The 14,954-nt window shown below is 45.3% G+C and overlaps 1 protein-coding gene across 4 annotated transcripts in view; it reads right to left on the bottom strand.

Moving 5' to 3' along the window:
* The window catches only part of LOC115086016, a 41,063-nt gene that overhangs the window by 15,132 nt on the left and 10,977 nt on the right, over positions 1–14,954 (bottom strand). For all 4 annotated transcript variants that reach the window (XM_029592595.1, XM_029592596.1, XM_029592599.1 and 1 more), the window contains exons 2-4: positions 9,971–10,102; positions 7,519–7,677; positions 3,861–4,025 (exon numbers count right to left, since the gene is read on the bottom strand). In XM_029592595.1, the coding sequence (XP_029448455.1) occupies positions 3,861–4,025; positions 7,519–7,677; positions 9,971–10,102 (456 nt within the window). The remainder of the gene's footprint in view (positions 1–3,860; positions 4,026–7,518; positions 7,678–9,970; positions 10,103–14,954) is intronic.

Below are 14,954 nucleotides of genomic sequence, written 5' to 3'. Positions count from 1 at the left end.
GGCTCTTGCTAATCCAAGGAAAACTACGCACAAAATTGTGTTCCATGTGTACTTTTTCCCGGACAACCCCCCCCCCCCACCAGATGATTTTCAAAAGCAGATTTACATGCATGAACCGGGATGTATGCCTGTAAATTCTTTTGAAAATTACTCCCGAAATGCGCAAATCCTGAACACAGAAATGGGTCGATTTTAAGTAGCTCGAGCTGCTGCAAGGTACACGAGTAGCTCCGTTCTCACGGGGAGCCTAACTTTCAAACCTACCCGCCGTACCGCATTTGCACGTGCAAGTGGACATGCCTAGATTTATGCTAGCATTTTATAAATTGTGCAGCTCCCACCGCACAGTTTATAAAATACCATTTAGCTCTGCTCTGAAAGTACATGCACATGGTTCAACATGCCCGAATATTTCCAATGCAAGAAAACGCTTACTTTCTTGACCTATTTTATAAACATACGTGTGTATATTGTAGGAGGCTAAAAGATATATAACATGTACGCGCAATAACCCTGATTTATAGGCAGAGGCAGATATTTTATAAAGTACATGTGCATACCATTTTGAAAATACTTGCGCACGTACGTGGAATCACCAGTTCACCGGTATCTCCAGCAGCTCACCCAGTTTGCTTAGATCCTCTAGCGCAGGGGTGGGCAAGTCCGGTCCTCGAGGGCTGCAAACCGGTCGGGTTTTCAGGATCCCCCTAATGAATATGCATGAAATAGATTTGCATACAACTGAGGCAGTGTGCATGCAGGTCTCTCTCATGCATATTCATTAAGGAGATCCTGAAAACCGACTGGTTTGCAGCCCTCGGACCGGAATTGCCCACCCCTGCTCTAGCGTGTCACACTGAGCCCCCACCAGATGATCCAGACCTCCCATCCAAAAATTGCAGCCAACAGACAAGCCAGATTTCACTTGCCCCAGACAATTAACAGGTGCAAAAAGGTACAAATAAGTTTAGCAATATGTACGCATATATCTCTTAGAAAATATCAACCACCACATGCACTTCTAGACCATCCCTTTATTTCTGCCAGTAAAATGTACGCACAAAATGGAAAATACGTGTGACTCTCAATGTTTTTAAAATAGCATATACGCAGGTACGTGCTACTTATGCGCATATATGCTATTTTTTTACGCGGGAAACCCTGTCGAAAATGTATTCCATATTTTGTAACTAATTTTATTAATTTCCTATAAGTTATGCGGATACAGAATGTCTGCATACTTTGCATCTGCTATTTCTGCAGCTGGCGGATCAGAAATGGGAGGAGGGGGGGCCACAAACCGATACACATCCATTTGAAAATCAAAGATAAGCACATGGTTTCCCTTCCCCAATACATCTCCATCCCAGGAACACATCGTTTTAATCTGGCTAAAAGCTATTTATTTATGTATTTATTTGATTTCTAAGTATGTGTATTATGAAAGCCTACACATACTCTTAGCCACTTTGAGGAGAACAATTTTTACACAGGGAAATCAAGCCAGGTGATGATTTAATTACCAGGTTTAGTTTACATTTTGATTTTATGATATGTTGCACTTTTTGTTTGATATGATGACTGAAGATAATGTGATTTGTTTGTTAATGATTTATGTTTTGATAATTTATTGTAGCTTGTAGTTTTATTTTAAGTGTGTTTATTGTAATACATTGATGTTCTATGTTTTATTAAGGTTCTTTGCCTTGGGTCTGTTGGGGATCTGTAGGAGGGAGCGCTCCCAATCCTGGGAGAAGTGGACCCTTGGGTCCCGGCGAACCAGGAGAAGAGCTCCAAGGAAGAGCCGGGGTAGGTGAGACCAGGACCCGTCTGGGCTAGGACCGGAAGCCCAGGCCCCCACTGACCTGCGCAGCCTTCGTGAGGCCAACCATGCAAGGTTGGTCCAGGCGGCAGCCTGGACAGGAGACAAGGGCGGACGGAGGCTCTAGAGTAGGAGACTCAGACGTGGAACTTGGAACAAAGACTCAGACGTGGAACTTGGAAAGAAGACTCAGATGTGGAACAAGCAAAGTCCCTCAGGCACCCTACACACTGGTCGCGGACCACACTGGAGACTCAGACGAGGAATGTGGAACGAGAACACAGAGGAGAACAAGCAAGGCCCTTAGGCACCCTACACAGCCCGGGGGCTGGTCGCGGACCACACTGTCCCCTACACGCCCTACACAGCCAGAGGGCTGGTTGCGGACCACGAGGGGAGCGGGACAAGCTCAGGACGTCTCACAGCACAGGAGTGAAGTAACCCCTTGGATCCTCCGGAGTCGGAACAGGATACAGATTCAGGATTAAAACTTGGAACTTGGAAACCGGAACTCGGAATTAAAAGCAAGGAACCTCCAGAGGCACAGGTTATTCAGGACCTGGAGCATCAGGACTTGGATCAAGGAACTTCAGGACTTGGATCAAGGAACTTCAGGACTTGGAACACGGAACTTCAGGACTTTGGATCACGGAACATGAGGACTTTGGATCACGGAACATGAGGACTTTGGATCACGGAACATCAGGACTTGGACATCAGGACTGGAACACGAAACATCAAGGACAAGGACGATGAGGAATGGAATGCCTTGAAGAAGAGGAGGAGGAGGATGTCTTCAGAAGCTCCTGGATCGGAGAGCTGGAACAGGATCCAGGAGCAGTCCAACGCCTGAACTGGCTCCTTGCGAAGGCGAGGATGAAGTGGAAGCAGGGCCTTTAAGTAGGGCTGAAGATGAGGAGACGCCCTGGGAGGAGTTCAGGTGGGGTCCGGGGCATATCTGGCCACGGGCCCTTTAAATCTAGGAAGAAGACGCGGTCGCTGAGCATACAGGAGCAGGAGAAGCAGGGCTGGGCTGAGGGAACAGGCCCCGAAGAAGGAGGAGGCGTCCAAGCCGCGAAGATGATGCTGGAAGCGGCTTCCCTGCTGCATGGGAGTCTGGGGGCTGTGGCCTCCAGGCCGCAGAAGAATGATGACGTCAGTGGTTCCTGGTGCTCCAGGACGCCGGCACGGCCCTGCCATGCCAAGAAGAAAGGCAGTCTCCAGCCCATGAAGGGACATCGGCAGCAGCTCCTGCCGCTCAGGAAAGTCTGAAGACTGCAGCGGCCTCCGGGCCGTGAGGTAAGAGGCCTCCCGTGGCTCCAGCCATGGGAGGAATCGCAACAGGGTCCTTGCTGGGAAGGTGACTAAGAAATCAGCGACACCTTATCCGGTTAAAGTTACCCGGATAAGTTATCTGGGATATTCAACAGGCTAAACAGTATGCTGATACCTTTAAACCTAATCAGCTAGAATTGAAAAATAAAGCACATTCCCAGATAAATTTATTCCTACTCGTGGCCACATATAGAGTTGAATAATTGATTTGGCTACTCTAAATATCAGAATTAGTGGATACATAATTTGTTTAATTCAACTCTGCCCAGGAATGCCCCCTAAATGGCCATACATTATCTGTCAAAACCTAAGCTGGATAACGATTGGTGATGTTCAAACATCGGCATTTAGCTGGATAACCAAGACGTTATCCGGATAAATCCCTTTGAATATTGACCTACAAATAAATAAATAAATAAGTCCTCTTGAAAATTGTCCTCCTCAATTCACCTCATTCACGTTTATGGTATACATATATATATATATATATATATATATATATATATTCATTCACGTTTATGGTATACATATATATATATATATATATATATCATAGGTTCATTATCTCAGTGGTGAGGAAATGAACAGAATATGGCGCGTCGGCCAGTCAGAATGTAGCGATCTCATCCTAAAGCTCTAGGTCACTCCCGGGAGGTGCACTGCTCTGCATTTTGCTTTTTTTTTCCCCCTGTAATCTACTTACATTCAAGGCAGGAAGCACTGAAGTCTCTGTGCCGTTCTCGTGTTCTGGGCCGGGAGTCACGGAAACAATAATGCAGCAGCCCAGACATTGATCATCAATGAAGAAGGCCTCTCCCCCCACGAGGTCTGGAACATCCACGCCTACCATAAAGGTTACGTTTTTGTTCTATGAGAGGAGAGAGAAAGAAGCGGGAGACCCAGGTTTGACACATGAGCTGATAGCTACTGTATTTCATGCTTAGGAAATGTTAACCCTTGAGAATTGTCTAAATGTAGATGGGTTTCGGGAGAGAATCTACGTGCATAAAGCTATAAATTCCATTACTGATGGGCAGTTTTCTCCTCCCACCCAAACATGCTCCCCTAATGCCTACATGAGAGCAGCTAAATATAGCCACATGGTGAAACTCTCTGGCTATATTTAGGAACTCTGCCCAGGGCATTTTTCAAACCCAGGGATCTAGGTGCCTAGAGCCATGTAGTAAGGCTGCTAGATCCATTTGAAAATTGTCCTCTGTATTCACAAGTGGAATGAAGCAATCCGACCCACAGTTCATCATAAGCCTGGGGATTTTATCCATTTTTAATCCTCTCTCCTTCCCCCCCCCCCCCAATCACTGATCCCAAAAATCACAGTGACAGTCCCTGGATAGGGGTTACAGGGGCTCCTTCTGGAATCCGGTATGCTTGCACCCTGAGCCTGGTATCGCTGTTGGGTGATGGCTGGGACCTCCTCCCCCGCTGAGGTTGTGAACGCTGCCTCTGCGGCATCCCCAGCCCCTGCTCTCTTGAGGAACAGAAGCTGGGCTCGAGAGGCGAATCCTGATTTCTTAAGTTTGCTTCGGATAATATTTAAAGATCCACTTTGCGTTTTTCAGATATGCTTCTTAGACTGACCGGGGAAAAATTGAGAGACTTCCTGGTTTGATTTGAATTACAACTTGCTCTCGGATCTCTGGTAATAAAACACAGTCATTCTATAGAATAAGGACTGCTTGCTAGAAATGGGAGGAATATTATTCTAGAGCATCAATGCGTCCCATCCTATTTTCCTTGAAAGAGAAATTGATAGAGGGCATGGGGAGCCTGTTTAAATGTTTAATTTACTCTTCTCTTTTACCCTCGCTAGCAAAATATTGAAAAGTTATTTTCATATTTTAAGATCCTCTCATTCCTACTAGTGGGTTGATTTCAGTGTTTTGTGGTGAGAGGGTAATGGTGAACCTCAGAGTCTTAAAATCTGTGCCTGTGACCCCTTGGGTTCTGCCTTGGGGCTTCCTTTATCCTCTCCTGGATTATTAGGACTCTCCCTGGGTGCTGCAAACAGGTTCCTCCTAAGATTTCCCTTCCTTATGTGGGATCTATGGCTTGATCTTACTTTATCTTCCTATCTTGTCTGCTTTTCGTATCTTTCTATCTCTGCTGGGTGAGCGCCAGATACGGACCTCTTTTTCTTCAGTGCCCCATCCCAGTGCCCTCTCCTTCTTCCAAGGGATGCAACTGAGTTTCTCTGGCTGAGTGGCAAGGGTGACTGGAGAGTTTCCAAAAATCTCAGAGAAACCTCCAGACACAAAAATAAAACTCCTGACTTCCAGAAATAAAAAGACCACCAGGGTCTCATAAGAAGCAGGAACCTAGAAGAACTGGAGCTCCATGCTAGATATTAGTTAAACCTCTGTCCTCTCTCTGTGGGATCAAAACTTCCTTCCAAATCAAAATCACAAACCAGACAGATAGCTAATTAGCCACTGGGTGTGAAGTAGGAGAAAACCTCTCTCCCAGAGTCCGGGCTTCTCACCAAGGCCAACAAAATCAAGTAATGGCGAAAGGAGGTAAAAAGATTCTGCTCTCTTAAACGTCAACTGAAAAATCCACCTTGACACTAGGGTTCACTTTGTGGTATGAAAGCAGGAATAAGGCACTGCGGCAGTCTCCCACTGTGGCCATGATGGAACATCTTCTTCTCTATACTCCACAGCATGACCTTGCTGCCAGGCTACATACTTTATTAGGGACCCCAATGGGACTCTATATTTAGTTTACCATTATATCTGGGGCGAGGAAAACATTTTTTCCATTGTCCTGTGATTATTGACTATGACTACAGATATTGTAGCATTTTCATTTGGCTTCCCTTAGACTGTCATACACCCGCTAGCTCCCAGTCAACTACAAGATAGATCTCTGGCCTTCTTAACAATCCAAGCAAGCAGTGTAATGAAGAATCAGCTTGTTATATAATGGGGCAAACATTTTTCTTTACAGTAATTGGGGATGAGGTTTTTAAAAGTGCTACCTAGGCCCTTCTTAATCATTCTTTTAAGGATTTCCTAAGTCTATGAACCTACGATAGATTTACTTTCTGTATTCTCTCCTATTGTAAATTTACTGCTATTTATATATGAATTTTTGCTAATCCACCTTTCCTAAGTTATTCACAAGGCAGATTAAATAAATTTGAAAAACATCCAGCATGTAGTGATGCATAATACAGATATGACCTAAAGACTTGAGGTGGATTTTGAGTAGGTATCTTGGAGGTAAACTAAATAATCTAATAAAAAGAAAGGATGAGAGTATATTTAGTACATTGGGTAGCAATAAAATAATTGAGAAGTATAAATAATAATGGGCACAAGGATAGAATGCATAGATAGAAACAGAATGTTAAGCATCTGATACCTACATAGCTAGTATGAACCAGTTGCATAGAATTGTTTCAGTGGTGGACAAGAAGTGGACTCAATTATGAAAAAGTTCTGGAAGTCAGGAAGTAGAGGGAGGAGACAGTGCTTAGAATCTAGGGGAAGGCCTGGTTGAATAGCCAAGCTTTGATTTGTTTTCCAAAAGGTTAGGTAACAAGGTTCATGAGAGACAGCTATCAGTATGTTCCATATTTTGGGGGCAAAGCAGATGAATGTGTAAAGTGTCATGCAGATTAGTCTTGTGTAAGTCAGTGGAGGGGATGCTAGAAGAGCTTGTTACGAGGATTGAAGCTCCCTTGTGGGAATGGAGAACAGAAGTTGGGAGACATATTTTGGGGCCAGTTGATTCATGCATTTAATGACAAACCAGAGTTTAAATTTTATCCTGTTTTTGACTGGGAGCCAATATAAATGGCTCAAGGTTGGTTTCCTGTGATCACTGGCCTTGGCTCCTACCAGAAGTCTACCTTCTGTGCTCTGCAGAAGTTGGAGATGTTTGGCATTGTATTGAGAGATATTGTTAAATAGGGAATTAAAATAGTCTATGTGATTGATGAGTGTATCATGATGGTCAGATCACGCTTCTCAAAATAATTGCACAGTTGGCAGATCTGGCGAAGATGTAAAAAGGAGGTTTTTACCATTGTTGAGATGCGGGTTTCTAAGGTAAGATTGTGGTTGAGGTGAACCGCAGGCTATGTTTCTACTGTAGCTAAAAATCTCAGTGTATGAATGTACCAGCTGTAGATTTTCTCTGGTTTTCCCACTGTAGCCTTACCTCTCTGTACATCCAATAGCCTTATCTCGACAACTATTGTATTCATATCACAACATAATATTATAGCCTTAACTTTATATATTTGTAAATTTGTTTTGGCTGCATACCTGCTATAACATTACAATTATGCTATGTACATATGATTATTCATATTTAAATACATAATCTTTCCTTACAGTCTGGGCTGAGATCCAGTCTCCATCTCCCCGTTCTGTTCCTTGCAGTTCTGGATTGTCAGTCACATTGACATCGCAGCAGCCAAAGCAACGATCTATCTCAATATTGGGTTCTAACTCCACTTCAGGCTGTTTCATGACCTCAACTTCTCCTGTCATCTTGTTCACAGGTGAGAGAGAGTACAGGACACAAATGCATGTTATAGAAGATGTCTCTTTTATCGTAAAACATCATAAAATGTCACAGAGACTGGGAGACAATGAGAGATCCAGCACACATTGATCTGATTTATTGCTCCCAGTTTGAGAAATTCTTTGATAGAGCAAATCTGGGAGAGGCTTTGTCCCATGTAGGTTCAGGGTGTCCTCTCTGCACTGTGGAAGAGTGCCTTACTTGGGGAAACTGGCTCACTGGTTCAGGTAAGGAATGTTGGAAACAGGTGGAGGGATCTCCATTGAGCTGTCTAAGTGGAGCCAATCTAAAGGAATCACTCAGTCTCCCCTCTCTGGCCCACCAACGGCCCTTTTCCAGACTGTAAGCGGGTCAGGTGGGGGGGAGGAACATCCCATACGAGTGGATGGGTGTGCAGCAGACACCTGAGAAATTTGCTTTCTTCACTGGCCAGAACAGAGACATTCTCTTCTCTGCTAAGCAGGATGAGGGATTTCGTAGATTGCAAGTATGTGAATTGAGCCATAGGGATGTGAATCGTGTCCTCGATCGTCTTAACGATCGATTTCGGCTGGGAGGGGGAGGGAATCGTATTGTTGCCGTTTGGGGGGGTAAAATATCGTGAAAAATCGTTAAAAATCGAAAAATCGAAAAACCGGCACATTAAAACCCCCTAAAACCCACCCCCGACCCTTTAAATTAAATCCCCCACCCTCCCGAACCCCATCCCTCGCCGGAACATCGTTAAAAATCGAAAAAATCGAAAAAACCGGCACACTAAACCCACCCCCGACCCTTTAAATTAAATCCCCCACCCTCCCGAACCCCCCCCCCAAATAACTTAAATAACCTGCGGGTCCAGCGGCGGTCCGGAACGGGCTCCTGCTCCTCAATCTTGTTGCCTTCAGCCGGCGCCATTTTCCAAAATGGCGCCGAAAAATGGCGGCGGCCATAGACGAAAAAGATTGGACGGCAGGAGGTCCTTCCGGACCCCCGCTGGACTTTTGGCAAGTCTCGTGGGGGTCAGGAGGCCCCCCACAAGCTGGCCAAAAGTTCCTGGAGGTCCAGCGGGGGTCAGGGAGCGATTTCCCGCCGCGAATCGTTTTCGTACGGAAAATGGCGCCGGCAGGAGATCGACTGCAGGAGGTCGTTCAGCGAGGCGCCGGAACCCTCGCTGAACGACCTCCTGCAGTCGATCTCCTGCCGGCGCCATTTTCCGTACGAAAACGATTCGCGGCGGGAAATCGCTCCCTGACCCCCGCTGGACCTCCAGGAACTTTTGGCCAGCTTGTGGGGGGCCTCCTGACCCCCACGAGACTTGCCAAAAGTCCAGCGGGGGTCCAGAAGGACCTCCTGCCGTCCAATCTTTTTCGTCTATGGCTGCCGCCATTTTTCGGCGCCATTTTGGAAAATGGCGCCGGCTGAAGACGACAAGATTCAGGAGCAGGAGCCCGTTCCGGACCGCTGCCGTTCCGGACCGCCGCTGGACCCGCAGGTTATTTAAGTTATTTGGGGGGGGGTTCGGGAGGGTGGGGGATTTAATTTAAAGGGTCGGGGGTGGGTTTTAGGGGGTTTTAGTGTGCCGGCTCACGATTCTAACGATTTATAACGATAAATCGTTAGAATCTGTATTGTATTGTGTTCCATAACGGTTTAAGACGATATTAAAATTATCGGACGATAATTTTAATCGTCCTAAAACGATTCACATCCCTATTGAGCCACCAAAGTGATTTGTCATACACAGTCCCTGTGGCCTGACTGATCTGAAATGTGTATGTGGGTCATGAGAACCCATACTCCTTGGATGGGAGTTTGGAGTGTAAAACAAATCCTTCTCATTTCTACTTTGATTTGCCAATATGTCACAGGCACGTCTTATGGCAAAATATCTGGTAAACCTCTGCTGTTTCAATGAGTTTAAAGTGATACAATGCATATCGACAATGACATCACTCTCTGCAAACATGACCGTGTATTAAAAGATTGCATACTATTTTAAGGAATGGAAAATATGTTTAGTTTAATATTCCTTTAGTTATGTTTCTATTAACTTCTACAATATACAGACTTACTGGATGACACTTTTCCTTTCTGTAGGGTTGCTTAGGACTCCTTGGTGATTAGTAGATTTGGAATTAGAGGAACCATAATTCAGGAACAATTGGAAACCCTTAAGTGGAAGAGGATCCTGGATTATCAGGATTCATAGTTCTGTTATCTTTACCTTTCACACTTCACTTCTACCCCTTCCTTCTTCCCCATCCCGTCTCCTCTTACCAGGAATGCTACACCGCCATGGCCAAGGTTATACTGCTGGCCAAAGTAATTCTTTCCTTGTCGGGATGGCTGGCTTGGTCTGCCTTTCCTCCTTGGTTCCCTTCTCCTTGCGATGGGCCTATCCTGTGCAGGCTGCAGGGAGACAGCAGAAGGTTAATGTCCATGTCATCGATGGCCCATCCATGCAGACCTGCCAACTAAATCCAAAACAACAGCCACATTCTGAGGCAGTTCTAGGGGTTTTAGGTCCCATCTCTAAGAAATCTGGGATACGAAGGCCAGCTTTTCCTAATCTGGACAGGAGAATTCAAAATCCCAAACCACAAAGGGATGGAGTAGTTAAAAATCAGGACTGACTCAAAGTCTTTTGATGGCTTGCATGAGTTGATAGCTCTGCCAAACTGATTTTTTTTCTTGTTGATCCAGCAGTTTTCATACTTCTCCTTTGAATTTTTAGTTCATTTGAAACCAAAGCTAAAATCTGGCACTGTGAACCTTATTTTGCAATTACCTGGGGATTTTTTTTCCCTATTTTAAGTCCTCTCCCAACTTGCTCCAATCATTGGGAGCTCCTTTAGGAGGAACAGGGGGACCAGAGACGTTAAGTAGTAAATTAGTGGTTCATGGGAGTTGGAGGTGTTATTGGGTGGTTTGGGGATGGTTGAGGGTTTTAGTTGTATCATTTTGACATTATTATAATGCATTACGCTGATATTGATATCATGCTTATTGATTTGTTGGTTTCATGGCTCTGTCCATCCCTAGAGAGAGGGGGGTAGGGCTGAGCCATTGTTTTAGATATTTTTATGTTCTATGATGTATTTTGAATATTTTATTGTATTATTTAATTATAAACTGGTTTGGATTGTTCTGTTGCTCAATAAAGGTGGTATAGAAATATATATTAACATTATTAACATTGCACTGATGGTCTTCTATTGGGGGGAGAGGAGACTATGCACCAGGCCTCTTACCCTAACTCTGCAATCATGGGCCCTAAATCTGGCCTCTAGATGTCACTATTGCGTGATGAATATGATTCCATCCCCTTCCACTAATGCAGATAATGTCTCAGATGTCCAGGTGGGCGCCCACCTCAGCAGCAGTGACCATCAAACGGTATGGTTTAATATCAATAAAAGAATAGGGAAAAGAACCACAAAGACCCGAGTTTTACAGTTCAAAAACACAGACTTTGAGGAAATGGGTAAGTACCTGGAGGAAGAACTAAAAGGATGGGAGAAGAGAGAGATGTGGATCAGCAGTGGACTAATCTAAAAGGAGCAATCACCAAGGCAACTGCTCTATATGTTAGAAATGTAAAGAAAAGCAAAAGGAAACTGAAACCTATCTGGTTCTCAAAGGAGGTGGCTGACAAAATTAAAGCTAAAAGAACAGCATTCAAGATATATAAAAGATCCCAAAGGGAGGAGCACAAAGAAGCATATTTGAATCAACTGAGGGAGACAAAGAAATTAATCAAGTTGGCAAAAAGTCAAGCGGAGGAGAGGATTGCCAAGGAGATAAAAAATGGTGACAAAACATTTTTCAGATACATCAGCGAAAAGAGAAAGGTCCAAAGTGGTATAGCAAAATTGAAAGGTGGTAATGATCAATGTGTGGAGAGTGACGAAGAAATGGCAGAAATATTAAACAAATACTTCAGCTCTGTGTTCACTAAAGAAGACCCTGGAGAAGGACCATCTCTAAACAACAAGAAACTGGAGGGAAGGGGAATAGATGAAAATCCTTTCACAGTAGAAAATGTGTGGGAAGAGCTAAAGAACCTGAAAGTGGACAAAGCCATGGGGCCTGATGGTATTCATCCAAGGATATTGAGGGAGCTCAGAGATGTTCTGGCGGCTCCACTGTGTGACCTGTTCAATAGATCCCTAGAAACGGGAGTGGTGCCGAGTGATTGGAGAAGAGCGGTGGTGGTCCCGCTTCACAAGAGTGGCAACAGGGAGGAGGCTGGAAACTACAGACCAGTTAGCCTCACTTCGGTGGTGGGAAAAGTAATGGAGTCACTGCTGAAAGAGAGAATAGTGAACAATCTACAGTCCGGAGAATCGATGGACCAGAGGCAACATGGATTCACCAGGGGAAGATCTTGTCAGACAAATCTGATTGACTTTTTTGACTGGGTAACCAAGGAATTGGATCAAGGAAGAGCACTCGATATCATATACTTGGATTTCAGCAAAGCTTTTGATACGGTTCCGCACAGGAGACTGGTGAATAAAACGAGAAGCTTGGGAGTGAGTGCCGATGTGGTGACCTGGATTGCAAATTGGTTGACGGACAGAAGACAATGTGTGATGGTAAATGGAACCTTCTCTGAGGAGAGAGCGGTTATAAGTGGTGTACCGCAAGGATCGGTGTTGGGACCGGTCTTGTTCAATATCTTTGTGAGCGACATTGCGGACGGGATTGAAGGTAAGGTTTGTCTTTTTGCGGATGACACTAAGATCTGCAACAGAGTGGACACGCCGGAAGGAGTGGAGAGAATGAGACGGGATCTAAGGAAACTGGAAGAGTGGTCGAAGACATGGCAGCTGAGATTCAATGCAAAGAAATGCAAAGTCATGCATATGGGGAGTGGAAATCCGAATGAAATGTATTCGATGGGGGGGGGAAGGCTGATGTGAACGGAGCAGGAGAGGGACCTTGGGGTGATAGTATCTAATGATATGAAGTCTGTGAAACAATGCGACAAGGCGATAGCAAAAGCCAGAAGAATGCTGGGATGCATAGAGAGAGGAATATCGAGTAAGAAAAGGGAAGTGATTATTCCCCTGTACAGGTCCTTGGTGAGGCCTCACCTGGAGTACTGTGTTCAGTTCTGGAGACCGTATCTTCAAAAAGACAAAGACAAGATGGAAGCGGTACAGAGAAGGGCGACCAGGAAGGTGGAGGATCTTCATCGGATGACGTACGAGGAGAGATTGAAGAATCTAAATATGTACACCCTGGAGGAGAGGAGGAGCAGAGGTGATATGATACAGACTTTCAGATACTTGAAAGGTTTTAATGATCCAAAGACAACGACAAACCTTTTCCGTAGGAAGAAAATCAGCAGAACCAGGGGTCACGATTTGAAGCTCCAGGGAGGAAGATTCAGAACCAATGTCAGGAAGTATTTCTTCACGGAGAGGGTGGTGGATGCCTGGAATGCCCTTCCGGAGGAAGTGGTGAAGACCAGAACTGTGAGGGACTTCAAAGGGCATGGGATAAACACTGTGGATCCATAAAGTCAAGAGACCGCCAATGTAGAGTGGGTGGCTCACCAGAACGATGGCTACTGCCCGGAGACAATACCCTTATTAAATAAACATACAGATGCTTACTGTGACTCCAACATCGCTCTAAGCTTCAACGGCAAGAGGAAATGTGGAAAAAAGGATTTGCAATCACAAAGAGGGGAGTAGCTGGCTTGTTACGGCGGTTACTACCCCAAACCAAATAAGCCTAGTACTTCACTTTCCAAGCATATACAGCATAGTTCTCTGCTTCAACGGCAGGGGAGAAGAAAAGAGGGTTCGCACTCACAAAGCGGGGAGTAGCTGGCTTATTACGGCGGTTACTACCCCAAACCAAATGTGCCTGATACTTCGCTTTCGATGCATATCCAGCATGGCTCTCTGCTTCATGGCATGGGAGAAAGGCTGATACATCAAGCATTTCCAGCATAGCTCTCTGCTTCAACAGCAGGGGAATAAGAAAAGCTGAGGCTTCACGCATATCCAGAATAGCTTCAACTGCAGGGGAGAAGAAAAAAAAAAAAAAAAAGATTCGCACTCACAAAGCAGGGAGTAGCTGGCTTGTTACGGCGGTTACTACCCTAAACCAAAAGGGCCTGATACTTCACTTTCAATGCATAACCAGCATGGCTCTCCGCTTCAACGGCAGGAGAGAAGAAAAACAACCAATAGGGGCTGTATGACATAGTCTGGGTAAAGGGAATAAACATGGGTGTAGCTTGCTTATTGCAGCGGTTACTACCCCTACTACCCCTAACTAATCAAGCTAGGTATTTCACTTGGATGCAGCTCCATCACTGCTCTCTACATTAATGGTGGGGGTGGAAGGGAAATAGAACCAAGAGTTAAGAGAAAAAGATAAGTATGAGAGAAAAAAATGTGTGAAGCTTGCTGGGCAGACTAGATGGGCCATTTGGTCGTCTTCTGCCGTCATTTCTATGTTTCTATGTTTCCAGGGCCTGTGCACACTGCCTCCACAGCACCCCCGGCCTCAGCCGATCTAGGGAGCCAAAGAACTCTGTTGGCAGTTGAATCTGTTGCATTTGGTGTTCTGTGGGACATGCCTATGCACCACTACACTTACTTCCAGCTCTGAGCCCGGTGGAAGAAGCCCTAATGCTGGGGAAGGCTCCCAAACGGACCTGCGACAGATTGGTGCTTTCTCCTGCTTCTGATGTGCCATCTCTCCGGGTCCTCCTAAGGTGTGCAAATGCCTGATGTCGCTACTGTAAAAGGGCCCACAGCAGGAAAAGGCCAGTGGCACCCGAGGATGACGTCTCAGACGAAGACCTATAAAAGGCCATGACTATACTTCCTCCTTGCCTGGGCAATAGGTCCACTACTAAGAAGTAGAGTGAGTTGCCTTAATGTTCCTTATTTTCATCTCAACTGTTCCTGGTCTTCGTCTTATCTGTTCCTGGTCTTCACCTCTTCAGTTCCTGGTCTCCTTTGTTTTTTGTTCCTGTGGAATTCGTTTATGGTCAGTCTTCAGTTCTTCTATTCTTTGGTGTCTTCAGTGACCTTGCCTACCCACCTTTGTTGTTCCTTGCCTTCCTGCCTGCCTGTCTGTCCCACCTGCCCTTGGATGGATCTCTGGTTCTGACCTCAGCTTGCCTCCTGACTATGCTTGAATTCCTCCTGCCATGGACCACTGCCTGACTCTTGACCACATCTGAACTCTGCCTGCCTCGACCATTGCCTGCTCTCCAACTATACCTGTACCA

This window comes from Rhinatrema bivittatum, chromosome 2 (assembly GCF_901001135.1).
Source record: "Rhinatrema bivittatum chromosome 2, aRhiBiv1.1, whole genome shotgun sequence".
Taxonomy (NCBI): domain Eukaryota; kingdom Metazoa; phylum Chordata; class Amphibia; order Gymnophiona; family Rhinatrematidae; genus Rhinatrema; species Rhinatrema bivittatum.
The sequence above is the reverse complement of the archived record's forward strand: the minus strand, read 5'-3'. Positions and strand labels throughout refer to the sequence as shown.